Here is a 14977-nt window from a genome sequence, read left to right on the forward strand (position 1 = left end):
GCTCCCGCGGCAGCGCTGTCCGCCGCGGCGGCCGGAGCGGGCCGGGCCGGGCCGGCGGGCCGGGGGATGGCGCTGCTGGACCTGGCCCAGGAGGGAATGGCCTTGTTCGGGTTCATCCTCTTCGTGGTGCTGTGGCTGATGCATTTCATGTCCATCATCTACACGTGAGTTGGAAGGAGCAGCTGCGGAGGGAGGGTCGGCTTGGGGACCCGCGAGGCTGGGAGGCATCTGTGCTTTGGAGGGGACCGGGCTCCGGTCGGGGGTAAAGAAAGCTGGTTCTCAAACGGTTCCCCCATCCTCTGTCTCCTTCGGGAGGCTGCGGCCGGGGGTCCTCTAGAGGGAAGAGTGTTGGACCGGGGACGGGGTGGCTGGGTTGCAGGCGACTGCAGAGCCGGGTGAAAGGGAAAGCCTGGCGTCTGGCGGAAGGTTGCCTGCTTGTTCTGCCGTGTTGGGGGTTCGTGTGATTTTTTTTTTTTTTTCAACCCGGGCCAAGATGTGTGGTATATTGTGTTTTTCTTTCCTGTCTCTCCACACGGGCCACGTTTCTATTAGGGCGATGATCGTTTCCACTCTTCGGGAGCTGCTCACAGCTACTAGACTTCCCCGTGGATTTTCTTCCTGGAAAAGCTGTGTGCTTACATAGGTGTGGAACACCTGTCCACCTTGAAAACCATCCACCTCCAAGCCTATTTAATAGCTTTGAGTCATGTCAGGGTGCTATTTCATTATGGTTTTCTTTACCCCTAGTTCCTCATATGTTGTCTTCTCTAGATTTGTATCCTTCCTCTGCCCTCCACATCTTTCATTTATTCGGCCGGTACTTGTGAGGCCTACTGGATACCACTCACCGTGCTCAGGCTGGGAGCACAGTGGTGAGTGAACGGGACAAAATTCCTGCCCTCGTGGAGCTTACATTCTAGAAAGATGAAACGTGGTAAAAATCCAAATAAGGTTATTTCTGGTAAAGACTATGAATAAAGCACAAGGCCAAAGGATTAGGGAGAGACACGGGTGGCTAGTTTTGATCCTTCAATGAAATGCCTTAAAATGAAGTCTGCCTATGTGAACAAATGAAATGTGTGAACAGTGCTTCTCAGTTGGACTCACTTGGCATTTTAGCCTGAAAAACAACAAAACGGCACAATAAATCGATTTTTACTACCAACCAGAATAGGATGGATATTAATGAAAAGGAAGGAGGTCAGGAAATTACTCTTAGGGATTTTTTTTTTTTTAATCTTTTTCTTTACTGCAGAAAAGGTGTGTTTTCTTTATTTAGTGTGGCAGTTCCTGATTCCTGATGCTGAGAAAGATACTATTTGTACAACATACACTGATACTTTTTTTGAAAGTGAAAGAAAATCTGCCCCTTCCATATTGCTGACTTTGGGGTTTTCGAGCTATAGTTACTGCTCATATCCTGGGATTCATTTTAAGTACGTGGGCTTTTAAAAGAAGTGATCCTTGCTGTATAAGAATTTAGACTGGAAAGGAATACAGAAGAAAGTTTATAACATATCTGAACAGCACCCTGTTAGCCCTTTGTACTTACCTTCCCTATTATATTTCTTTATGTGGAGAAGGTGGGCAGGAGAGGAGGGAGAAAGAGACCGTATCACTGTTGTTCTCTAACCTGCTTTAAAATTGCACCCATGTAGTAAGTGGTCATTGAAAAGCACTTTTGTACAAGACACTGTTTTAGGTGCTAGAAATAAGACCTGAGAACAAAATTTCCCAGGCTATTGCTCACAGGGAGCTGCCTGTAAAATGGCACTATTTTATTTCCATAATCAACAAATGCATGAACTCTCCATCATGTTAAATAGATGCATGGAATTTTAGTTTGTGAGGTACTAATATTTATTAGTTGTTACTAACAGGCATTTAGATGGTTTCCAATTTATCAGACAACCTTGGGATGATTTTTACTTTTTATGTACTTATTTTCCTGTGTGGGGACTCAAACTCAGGGCCTCCTGCATGTTATGCAAGTACTTTATCACTGAGCTACATTCCCAGTCCCTGTGATGAATTCATACACATACATCTCCTTAGTGTACATCTCAAAAAGAGGAAAAGTGGTACATTTTTAAACTTTGATACAATGTTGCCTTATGAAAAGTTATTCATGGTTCTGACAATATTGTAGGATGATTTTTATTTCCCTCTTTGTATCCCTTCTCACTGCTTTTTTTTTATTTTCATTTAGTCAGTTATTAAAACTACATTGAGTAGTTTTCCAGATATTGATATGCCAGTTATATTTAGTTGTAAATTATACAGACATAATCTTTTGCCTGTACTACAATCTATTGCTGAGTTCTTTGATGTGAAGGTAACTCTTATGTTACCTGTCACACACTGCAGGTCCTCCCCCACCCCCAGCCTATTGTCTCTCAACTTTACACATAATTAACATTGAGGGTGTGTGTGTGTGTGTGTGTGTGTGTGTGTGTGTGTGTGGTAGATGGGTCTTCAATTTCATGCTTTATCTTCATTCCCAATGATTGTATGTATTAGTCTCTTTTAATGTGAATTTTCTTAATGTTCACATTTTACTCTGTTAATTCTCAGTATTTTCCTGTTATACTATGAGATATAGAGCCTTGACTTTAGAGTCATTTAAATATTTAGCCATTTGTTCCCAGGTTATTTATTAAGCGAGCTGATTATTCTACTGTTTTGATTTGTTTTGTTTGAAACAAGGTCTCCCTGTAGCCCCAGCCATCCTAGAACTGGCTATGTAAACCAGGCAGGTGAATGAGTGCTGGGATTAAAGGTGTGCGCCACCATGCCCAGCCACTGTTTTGAAAATACTGTCTTTATCCTAAATTATTCCTTGTGTGGGCCTTGGTATGTTTCGGTGCTAATTCATGGCTCTCATGGGTTTTGTGCAAGATCCCTTCTGTTTTGGTTAGTGAAGTTTTATTAGCTAGAGAGACAAACCTCTCATTCTTTAGTAAGATTTTTTGACTTGTAAACTCATTTTAACTTAGACGAACTTCAGAATTTTTGTTTCAAAGTCTTCAGTAATTTCCTGGTTACAATATTAAATTTATAGCTCATCTCAGAAGAAACTGACTTCTTCTAACACGCACAATTGAAACACTGCCTCTGCCAGGGCACACTCAGAATAAGTGTCACGCTTCTTTAATATTGGTGTTATCGGTATATACAATGTTTCAAATAACCAGCTGGAAGTGGTGTATTCAGACTTGGGACACCTTCACAATTGGTGGGGGTTTTATTTTTGTTTTTTTTGTGTGTGCTTCATAATAAACAGGAAACATTTTCTCAAATATGTTTTTGAGTGTAGCACAAGCATTTAGCTCTGTTGAAGTACTATAGAGAAGTTTGTATTTGTTTTCTAACACATGATAACATTACCTTTAAATTTTTAAAAATTATTTTTATTTATTTGTATGTGTGTATATATAGTCAGGTGTGTGTGAACACCATGGTGTATGTGTGGCAGTCAGAAAACAACTTGTAGGTGTCAGTTCTCTATTTCTACCATGAAAGTTCTGGGACTCAAACTCAAGTCAGGCTTAGTAGCAAGCTCCCGTACCTGCTGAACTTCCTCTCTGGCTCCAACATTACCTTCTTTACTGACAAGAACATGTTCCTGAAAGATGATGTGAAAATTCATACAAAGGAAACACAATTTGTTTATAACAGGTTATACTGACTTGCTAATTATAGATCTTGTAAATACTGTTTTGAAATAGATAACTAAATATAAAGCAAATAATCAAGCCATGTACCTTACCACACACCTCTAATCCCAGCATTTGTCAAGGAGGCTGAGGCAGGAGGATTGTGCTATCAAGGACAACCTGGGATATATTTCAGAACTGTCTCAAAGACCAGCAGCAGCAGCAACAAAGCAAGTCATAAGCAGATTCATTTGTGTTTAAATTTATTCTTCCTCATTTATTTTTATTTTTTATTTTTGGAAAGTTACCTTCTCGTGATATGGTCCCATCTTCAAATTTGTTTTGTTAAAAAATATTTAGCATTTGATTATTATTATTATTTTGAGACAGGGTCTCCCTGTAGCCCCAGCTGTTCTGGAACTTACTATGCAGACCAGGCTGGCCTTGAACTCACAGAGATCTGCCTGCCTCTGCCTCCCAAGTGCTGGGATTAAAGGCATGCGCCACCACGCCCAGCTTGATTATTATTTTTATTTTATTTGTATACAGAGTATATTGCCTACATGCATGTAAGTACTCCTGTGCAATGCCCCATGGAGGTCAGAAGGCATTGGTTTCCACCCTGAACTGGATTATGAATGGTTGTTAGCCACCATGTGGGTGCTGAGAATTGAACCAGGTCCTCTGCAAGAGCAACCAGTGCTCTTAACCACTGAGCCATCTCTCTAGCCCCTCAAATCTGTTGCTTTGCAAGTATGATCACATCTTTTTTTTTTCTTTTTTGGTCTTTTTGAGACAGGGTCTCCCTGTAGCCCCAGCTGTTCTGGAACTTACTATGCAGACCAGGCTGGCCTTGAACTCACAGAGATCCGCCTGCCTCTGCCTCCTGAGTGCTGGGATTAAAGGCGTGCACCACCACGCCCAGCCCGATCATGTCTTTTTAAAACAACTGAAGTAAAGATACTTCCCAGTTTTTTGGGAATTGTTTTCAGCAGAAAGTAAAGAGCTTTTTGTTTTTTTTCTCTTACCCTTTTCATACTGTACTAGTAGAATTGCAGTTGAATCTCAACATTTTAATAAGCAAAGTTAAAGAACTTTGGGAATAAAAGGCTATGCTAAACCTTCAATATTTTATTAAAGGATATGCTTTCTGAATGTGTATTCTATATACATCCCTTTAGTCCTGTTTGTAATGAGGCAAACAAAGTATACATAAAGTAGGCAGATATTTAAGGCCTCCTCCTGAAAACTTGTGCTTACAAGTGGTAGCACAGTTGTCCATTTTCAGAACCTCACAGGGCTCTGTATCTGGGTGTCAGATTAAGCAGCATAACTATGAACTCCTGATTGTTAAAAATGCTTAAGGAATAGCAATATTGTAATAAAATTGCCGAAAAGAATTGTAAGGCATTCTGAAAACTTGATCTTTTTTTAAATATTAATACACTGTAATGGTATCTGCCTAGTCTAGTTGCTGTTTTATTGTGTCTTCTTACACTTAGATAAAATTGGTATTGGCCAGTATTTTAAACAGTAGAGCTGATATTTGATTAACACAGTGACCAACTCTTGTTTGGTACAGTTATTTGTTCTGATATCACAAATGTTTCATAATTCCCATAAGCCCACTAAAACAAAACCAAACCCAAAGCTGTAGGAGTGTTTAAAATGGAAACAAATATCTCCAGTATTTTGAATCTGTCTCCTGATACACCACCAGCTGCTTTGCTCTGCCTCAACTTTAATATTGAACCGAGGCTCAGCCATTTCATCATATATTTTAGATAGTGGATACATATGGGAAGAGTCTTATTTCCAAGATTTTTAATTTCCAAAAAATAGCTGGTGATTATAGTCTCACACAGGCAGTATTGGTTAAGTGGTCTTTATGGATTGTTGTTGTTATTATTATTATTATTATTATTATTTTCTTTTTTGTGAGTGAGTTTGGTTTGCTAGTTGGGATGGAGGTGAAAAGATAGAAAAGTCTGAATGTAGCCCTGGGGGAGCTACTTTCTGGATGATTTGTCTACCTGAGCTTTACTCTCCTTCCTCTATTCTTTTTTTCCTCTCTCTGTTCCCTGTCCTACCTTCTCCCTCTGCTATAATGCCCTAATGTTTATTTAGCATTAGGCTTTGTCTTTTCTGTTCATTGACTGGAGGAGCCAGGACAGCACGGAACTGCTTCTTACATCCACAAGTATTAACTATACTAAAGCAGAGTGTTTTCCTGGAGATTTTTTTCAAGTTAATTTCACTTTCTGCAGATAATAATGTTTCTAATGTTTCTAGTAGAGCAACGGTCATGCCTGATGCATAGCTTTTGAGTGGGATTTCCATATTATATCAGGGTAATCATGATGACTGCCTGTCGGAAACCAGTATTCTCGTGTTGGTGTTGGTAATGGGTTTTTGTTTTGTTTTTGAGACAGGGTCTCCCTGTAGTCCCAGCTGGCCAGGAACTCCACTATATAGATCTCACAGAGATCAGCCTGCTTTTACCTCCCAAGAACTGAAATTAAAGGTATGTGCCGCTGTGCCTGGTAAACTAGTCTTCTTACTATAGTGCCGCTGTGCCTGGTAAACTAGTCTTCTTACTATAAGTTTTAGCATTTGGAGTATTTAAATAAGATTTTTGCCTTAGTTTCAAGGAATGAAAATTAACAGCTTCTTTTGTAGGTTTGGTTCTGAGAATGTTCTTGGACTTTGGTCACATGTTGGTCAGTTAAGATCATTCCTACAGGGTCACTTTTCAGTGATAGATGAGGCATTCTAGCTTTTAAGCCCTTTTAACATGAACCTAGGAGAATGCAGAACTAGACATAATGTGATACTTTTACAGAAAAAAAAAATTATAATTCATTTTCCTATTCAATGAGGTTTGGTTCATTTACCCTGTTTCCCCACACCATTGATTCAGTCCATATGCAAATTTGCCCTGCCCTGCTGGAACTGGCTCTGCTCACCAGTCTCTCTCTGCCCTATGACATACTCTCATGTCTCTTATTGAAACCTTATCATTCTGAAGCAATAACCTTGAATCATGTGATTACATCTTACCATGGCTCCCCACTGCGCTTCAGGCTAAAATTCAAGCTTCTTGACAAGACATGCAGAGATCCATAGGAGCGTGGCCAGGCAGTGGTTCCCATCTTCAGCAACATCGAATCGCTGACATTTCTTCACATGTTCACTGTTCTGTCTTTAGAATGAGTTCACCTTCCTTTCCTTTTCTCTTTTTTCCCCCTGTTCCCCCTTCTCAGTTTGTAAAATTTACTTTTCCCTCTCTGTTTAGCCATCTTCTCATTCAGGTCCATTTAGACTTCAGTTTTGTGAGGAGTTTGGTGTCCCCGTACATGTCTGTCTTTAACATGTTTGGGTTTGCCATCTAAATTGTGATTTTTTTTTTCCTCTTTTCTTGGTTTTTGAGGGTGCTGGTGCTGACTGGCTTACTATTGAATCTCTAATGTCTAAGCGTTCAATGACCACCTGTTGAGTGAATGGTCTTTCAGGTTTCTTTGGTAACAATACTAGATATTCCCCTTTATTCATTAGTTCAGTCTGTGATGGTAATTATGATTTGAGATAAATGGTCAGAATTTGGAATGCCTTCAGTGGCCATAGATGTTAATGGAATTAGACCAAGTGGAATCTTGAGCTCACTGTTGCAGGTTAAAATAGAAATAGATCCCTGTCAGTAGTCTATTTATTTCAGAGTCTGTATTAAATTTGAATTCCCCCCACCCCCAACCTTTTCAAAAGGAACCAGTTATCTTGCTAAAAATAATCTTTATATTCAGATCTGTCCTTTGGGGAATGTGGAGCCCATGGTAATCCTGAGTTGGCTCATAAATGCACATCCCACATAGTGTCCCTATTCTTCCTTTCTCCACAGCATTTTATTACACAGAGTAGTTTAAAAATTAAGGTCAGCAGATGGGGCTGGAGAGATGGCTCAGCAGTTAAGAGCACCGACTGCTCTTGCAGAGAACCTGGGTTCAATTCCCAGCACCCACATGGTGGCTACGAACCATCCTTAACTCCAGTTCCAAGAGAATCTGAAGCCCTCTTCTGACTGCCACAGCATTGCACGACACGGGTGCGCTTTCATACATGTAGGCAATACACTCGTGCACATAAAATAAAAATAATAAAATATTAAAAGTTAAGGTCAGCTTTAAAAAGTTGTGTGGGAGATAGGGACTGCCTCTTTACTCTCCTGATGTGATGGGTGGGTTCTGCCTTTATGGTGAGCTAGAGGCTGTTCTGTGTCTGAGCTTTATGGTAGATCCTGTCTTCTGCTATGTAATGTTCTTTGTTGTTATCATCAAAACACCATGTTTTACCTGCTTTATCCATTTTTTCTGTGTACTAGAATTGATTATATTGTCCCTAGAAGGTTAGTGACTTGGATTGGTTTTTGTTTTTAGTGACTTTGTTGTTGAGAGCTCCTTGTTGGTTTTCTGTTGTGGTAGTTCCTTTGTATTGTAAAAAGCGATTCCATTGTTCAGTGGAGATAGTTTGTTTTCCTATACAACTAACAAATCGCAGTCATTTTTTACTCTTGAGAATTTTGCATCAGCAAAGTTTCTACTAGAAGGGAGGCTTCAGTTGCTGATGAAGGCCATTTAGGTGCCCATTCTGAAGTAATAAGTGCTCTGGCAATAGCATTCGTCACACCACGAACTGATCATAATGCACAGCAAAAGCCTCCCAAAGCTTAATCGTAATTGGCAGTGACAGACACCATTAATCATTGGGGATCACTGTGATGAGCCTGCTGATCCCACAGTCATCCCAATTTTATGTGAAATATTAACAAGCATGGTATGGAGGACAGGAGAGAAATTCCTGGGGTCAGATGAATTGGTTCATTTGAATCACATGGCAGAACCATAAAAAGAGCACAGTCTGGGCTGTGAAGCAAGGCGACCTTTGTCCCTGTAGACTCTATAGTCTTCTTGGAAGCCTTAAGTGAAGTCAGGGTGCCTCACCCCTGTTTAAGATTGTTACAAAGACCGCTGCCAGCCCCCTGGAGGAGGGTGAGCACTGCCCACTGCCACTGTTGCTCGGCCTGTCGTTTCTCAAGGGCTGCCCCTTCCCTAACAGCCATTCCTTCGCTAAAGCTGCACTAGAACCCACAGCTGCAAGTGGAGGAAACCATGAAGTCAGTGCTGCTGGTGGGTGAACCTGAAAGATGGGAAGGCTGAAACAAAGGGTTAAAACAATGAAAGCTACAGCAACACTCTTAGAGACTGCACTCCTAATGCCTAAATTTCAGTGATGCTGACAGGAGGCCATCCCTTCAGTTCAGGCGCAGTTGGATTCATAAAGCAAAGCAGCTGTAGCATCCTGTGGAATCCCTGACTGTTTCTGCCTGTTACTCAGAGCTCCTTTAACTGTTTCCGTGAATATATGTCCCTAGCTTAGTGGAGAAGCTGGGACCCTCTCTTTTGCTTATGATAGAATGTTTGGTCTTGAGGCAGGCCTCAGTTACTCTGAGAAACCATCGTAATGTGCCTCCACCACGTCTGTCCCTTCTAGCTGGGCCAGCCCTGCACAGGGTGCTGCCAGCACCACTCTCCCTGGCCTTGACGGTCACCCTGCAGTAATAACCTGAATACTGTTGTTGTTTGAGAGGAACACTGGCTCCCAGTTTAAAGCTTTAGTTTAGAAATAATTATTTTGGGAAAATGATACATGTATTGAAATTTTACCCTGTTCCCTAGCTCCCCCTGATTGCCCACTTGGGTTTTATGATCATTTTGTTCATTAACAGTGAAACCAAAGCCATTGCCTAGCCAAATAAGAGTGTCATTTGCTTTGCACCCACAGCATTCCTGAAGATGTAATAAAAGCCAGTTTCTGAAAATTGAATGGATATTTGTGTTAAGAGAGGAGATTTTTACTTCAGTAGAACTAAGAATATTGTTAAAATCCCATATTACAGCTCATGCTGCCCTGAGTGAGAGTGTCCCAGACTAGATGGTGGAGAGGGGGGATGGAAGTCTGTGGTGGACCCTTTGCTCTGAGACTGTGCTAGAGTGCAGGTTACAGTCTCCTGGAATCCTTCATGTCTTCAGACTAGTAGCGAGTACTGCTTGAAACTACATATTAAGCAGGAGTCACCTCGTACATTGTATCTGCTACAGAGTGGAAATGATCCTGCCTTGTGTCCTAGCTTTGAGGGTGACTCTTTCCTCTACCAGAGCCAAATGAGGAGGCAGTTCTTGTGGGCTTGGGGCCCAACATCTTGATCAGGCTTGAAGGGTGGAGCATTAAAAGAAGCCAGGACTGTGCAGAGCCTCTGTCCTGTGGAGAACCCATCTACCTTTTATTATTTATTTATTTATTTATTTATTTTTGTTTTTTTGAGACAGGATCTTCCTGTAGCCCCAGCTAACCCTAAGACCAAGCTGGCCTTGAACTCAACAGAGATCCACCTACCTCTGCCTCCTGAGTACTGGAACTAAAGTAGTGCGCCACCATGGCTGGCTCCCTATCTACCTTTTAAAAGGGGAGCTCAGCTTAAACAAAACCAAAGAACACTTGCAGACTATTCTAAATGCATAATAATTAGTGATGTTTATTAATGTTTCTTATTCTCATATTTGTGTTACACTTTTGGATGTCTATGAAACATTCATTCATTGTACTGGGAATTGAACCCATGACTTCATGTGTGTTAGGCACATGTCCTAGCCCTGACACTTTAAATTTCCTAAATATGTGGCAAAGCCTGTACACTGACTTTCTTTTCTTAGCTTTTAAAAATTTTAAGTCCAGTCAGGTGTGGTGGCGTACGCCTTTAATCCCAGCACTCCGGAGGCAGAGGCAGGTGGATCTCTGTGAGTTCAAGGCCAGTCTGGTCTACATAGTGAGTTCCAGGACAGCTGGGACTACAGGGAGACCCTGTCTCAAAAAGACCAAAAAAAATTTTTTTAAATCCAAGTTGGTCTTGAGCTTGTGAGTCTCCTGCCTCAGCCTCTGGCGTACTGGGATTTCAGGCGTGTGCCTCTTTGACTCGTGGATATAATTTAAACTTTGCATTTGGTATGTTTTATACCATGTTTTTACTTGCTCTGTTTTTTAAAAAATGATATTTATTATTTTTATGTGTATGAGTGTATTGCCTGCATGTGTGCAAGTGCACCCGTGTTCTGCAGTGCCCTCAGAGGTCAGAAGATGGCATGGGATCCCCTGGAACTGGAGTTATGTCAGATTTTAGCTGTCATGTATGTAGGTGCTGGGAATCGAACCCAGGTCCTCTTCAAGAGCAGTCCAGTGCTCTTAACCACTGAGCCAACTCTCCAGCCTCCACTTACTCTCTTTTAATCATAATCTCTAAATGCACGCACATGAATTTCTAGCCATCTGTTTTTGGGTTTACACATCACTGGTCAGCATCCCTAAATCCCTTATATCAGAACTGTTTTGTTGTTGTTGTTTAGTTATGTTTAATATTCAAATTCTGCTATTGAATAAACATTTGTTTAATAAATGTAAGCTTTATGGCTTGCCCTCCTATATGTCTGGAAATGACCCTGTAAGATAGATACTATGCACACTTAAAGCAGTAACTTGCCCAAGGGTACACGGCTAGTGAGCTGGGATAGAAACCCAGGCAGCCTGCCACCAACTCAGGCTCTTAAATCAGTCTGTTATACACTGCCAAAGGTAACCTCAAAATGACCCGGGAAGTGAAGGGTCTGGATCGGGGGTGTTCTGCACTTGGTGCACTTCAGTTTACTCCCCTCCCATTTTCATGGCATTTGCACTGTTCTCAGTCTACGTGCTCAGTCCTTTTTGCAATGCTGATCTTTATGCAAAGTTCCCATCTCCGCCCTCTCTTCTTGCAGTAAGGTCTGTGGTTTCTGTTTTGTACTTTTGAGTCACAGGGAGGTCTTAAGAAACCCCAGCTGCCTGGGTTTCATTCACTCCGGGAGGTTCTGATTTAATTGGTCTCAAGATCAGGAGTTTTAAACTCCCCTGGTGATTTTGATGTGCAGCCCCCTGCAGCTGTTTGTCCACAGGTGTATCCTGCACCTGCGACCTCTCAGCTTCATTCACTTCTCATTGGCGCTCAGAACCCACAGCTGGTCCTCACCCTTTGCTTTGCCTCACTCTCCTGGCTTAGTGTATCAGTCTGCCCAGTTGTCCTGAATCCATCCAGTGCTTAGGGCTTCTCAGCTTTCAGAATCAAGCCGAGGGCAGCAGCCAGCCATGGGAATTAGTGCTGCTACATTCATGGTCTCTGATCTCAGCTCTGCCTGGGTACTGTCTGGCAGCACTTAAACCTGTATTTAGTGTTGCCACCCATTATGTCTTCTAAATCCTCACCATTTTACCTCATTCTTGGCAGGTTATCTTAACTCCTGTTTCACATTGTGGATCCTGGCAGGCCACTAATTTTTTTTTTTTTTTCTCTACCCTTTGACTAGCTCATTCTCCTTAACTCATATATACTCGAGTATTCTTACAAAATCCACCAGGAAACCCTTCTGTCTAGCCACTCTTGGTCCTTTTCTCTCACTCTAGTTTCAGGAAAACTAAACGTTTTTCACTTTCCTCACAGCTCACCTCACATTTTTTTTTTTAATTTTTAAAATTTACTTTATGTGTATGAGTATATTGCCTGCATGTGTGTAAATGCACCTGTGTCATGCAGTGCCCATGGAGATCAGAAGAGGGTGTCAGATCCCCTGGAACTGGAGTTAATGGACAGTCATTAGCTGTCATGTGGGTGCTGGGAATCGAACCCAGGTCCTCTGCAAGAGCAGCCAGTGCTCTTAATCACTAAACCATCTCTCCAGCCCCCTCACCTCCCATTTTTTGAATTTGCTTTTTTAGCTTTTTTTAAAAGTATTTATTTATTTAATGTGTGTGTGTGTGTGTGTATTGCCTGCATGTAGGTAAGTGCACCTGTGTTGTACAGTGTCCACGGAGGTCAAAAGAGGCTGTCAGATCCCCTGGGACTGGAGTTACGGGCAGTTGCTAGCTGCCATGTGGGTGCTGGGATTCAAACCCAGGTCTTCTGCAAGAACAACCAGTGTTCTTAACCACTGAGCCATCTCTCCAGCCCCTTTTAGCTTGCTTTTCAAGATCTGTCTACTCTGCTCTATCAGCTGCCTTCTCACTGCCGAAAGTGCTCAGAGGTCTCCAGGTACATTCTTAATGTAGTAAACATCTCAGTTCCTGTCCTGACCTCTTGACAGCATCTAATGCTGTTCTTTCATTAAAGAGACTAAAACATTTTAAATTTATGTGTATATGTATGTACCTGCTTGTTGGTATGTGCACCACATGCATGCAGGTGCCCCAGGAAGCCAGAAAAGGAGTTGGAGCCCTGGAGACAGAGTTAAAGATGGTTGTGAGCCATCCAGCATAGATGCTAGGAACTGAACTTGGGGCCTCTACAAGATCAGGAAGTACCCTTAACTGCTGAGGCATCTTTCCAGCCCTGGGGCTGTTGTTTCTTAATGTCTTTGACAAGCCAGCCACCCGCTGTGAGGATTGCTGGTGTGCACATACATGCATACACACATGCACATGCATGGATACAGCCTGAGAAGAAAGGAAAATTTCCATCCTGTTCTAGAAAGGAAGAGGAAATGCAAAACACTTGCCTGAAAACTCTAGGCCCAGTGACATTTCCAGATTGGTTTCTGCTTACTGATGTTTCCCAGCTCTTTGCATGCCTGGGCATTTGTATTAAACACAGACATTTTCAATTTCACTCTGTTGGGTTCTGGATATTTTCTGGACTCATCTCTGTCCTCTGTGTTTTGAGGAGTCTGCTATATTGTGCTGGGGTTCCCCTTTCTCCATGTCACTGGGAAGTGGTCTGAAAGCAGTAAGTGGGCATTGCCATGTTTGTTTTTTTCTCAGGAATCTGCCTGTTCCTTTGCCTATTGCTCAGTATTATAACCTTTCCTAGGTTTATCTGATTTGTTTTCTTTCATTTTGTTTTCCGGTGGGAGGGCAAATCCAATCTGTTTCTTCTTTTTGTCGAAAGGTTGCAGCCCTGGAGGACAGGGGGAAGACTTGGATTTTCAATACCTGTGTAAAAATAGAGCAGTCATCATGGTATTTGTAATAGACTAATACAGACTGTAAAGAACCCAGCTATCCACAGCAGGTAGATGAATAATATGTGACACATTGATATAACAATTCTGTAATGAGAATGAATAAGCTATAACTAAACATATCAGCATAGGTGAGTCTCACCCTAACATAATGTTAAGGAAAAGAAGCCAAGTATGTAAGAGAATCGGATGCCTGGGCTTCTGGGGTTCTGGTAATGCTTTGTTTCATCATCTGAGTACAGGTTGCTGGGAGTTTCACCTTGCGAAATTCCTTGAGTTGCTTGAGTTGTAAATTTATGAGTGGCTTTACATTATGTACTGATAAAAAAATAACCTACACCCTCACCTCCCTCCACTTCCCTGGGCCTGCACGACCCGCAGGCCTCTCTCACAGACCTTTCTCTCCTGGCTAAGTGGATCATGCCTTCTGCGCCTTGACTCCCCCAGCCGCATTCACCCTCCCATCTCCCGCACCCGTCTCTCCTCCTAGCCTTGTCTTAGCGCCCCAGATACCTGGGGAACCACCACTGCTTCCTCTTGATCCTATGCATCCAGAGCAACTCAGTTCCTTTTCAGGTCCCCAGGAGCACTGTTTCTGGGCCTGGACCTGCCCTCACCTCCCTCTGTTTCCCTGGGCCTGCAGGACCTACAGGCCTCTCTCCAACCCGCAGGCTTCTCTCTCCTGGGTAAGCCGATTGGGCCCTCCACGCCTTGACTACCCAGCCTCACTCACCCTCCCGTCTTCCCCGCCATTTTCTCCTCCTAGCCTGGGCCCTGTTTCATTCCTTGTCTTGACGCCCCAGACACCTGGGGAACCACCACTGCTTCCTGATCCTGTGCATCCAGACCAACTCAGTTCCTTCATGGGTCTCCAGGAGCACTCTGGGCCTGGCCCGGACGTCACCTCCCTCTACTTCCCTGGGCCTGCAGGACCGGTCAGCCTCTTTCCTGGACACTGGAGCTGACCTTTCCTCTTCCTGATCCTTTGCATCCAGACCAACCCAGCTCCTCAGTGCAGTTCCCAGGAGCCCTCGGGGTCGCTTCCTGCTCCTATCTTCCTTTGCATCTCTGGGTGGCATGGCCACCAGCTGACCTAGACCAGCATCTTTCCTGGGCCCGGCTCCCAGGCCAGTCCAACCCACAAATTCCTGAGGCCAAAAATCAATCCTGGAGGGATCCAGACCTTAGGAGAAAGCCTGAAAGCAACTGATCCTCATCTGACTTGGGCCTCAT

The 14977-nt window shown here is 42.8% G+C and overlaps 1 protein-coding gene across 1 annotated transcript in view; it reads left to right on the plus strand.

The window, feature by feature from the left end:
- The first annotated feature begins 6 nt into the window (after positions 1–6).
- Ugcg (UDP-glucose ceramide glucosyltransferase) overlaps positions 7–14977 on the plus strand; it is a 43997-nt gene continuing 29026 nt past the window's right edge. Inside the window, exon 1 of the mRNA XM_008831129.2 lies at positions 7–164. Coding sequence (XP_008829351.1) covers positions 67–164 — 98 coding nt within the window. The 5' untranslated portion in view covers positions 7–66. The remainder of the gene's footprint in view (positions 165–14977) is intronic.

This window comes from Nannospalax galili, unplaced genomic scaffold, assembly GCF_000622305.1.
Source record: "Nannospalax galili isolate Female #2095 unplaced genomic scaffold, S.galili_v1.0 scaffold1255, whole genome shotgun sequence".
Lineage (NCBI taxonomy): Eukaryota > Metazoa > Chordata > Mammalia > Rodentia > Spalacidae > Nannospalax > Nannospalax galili.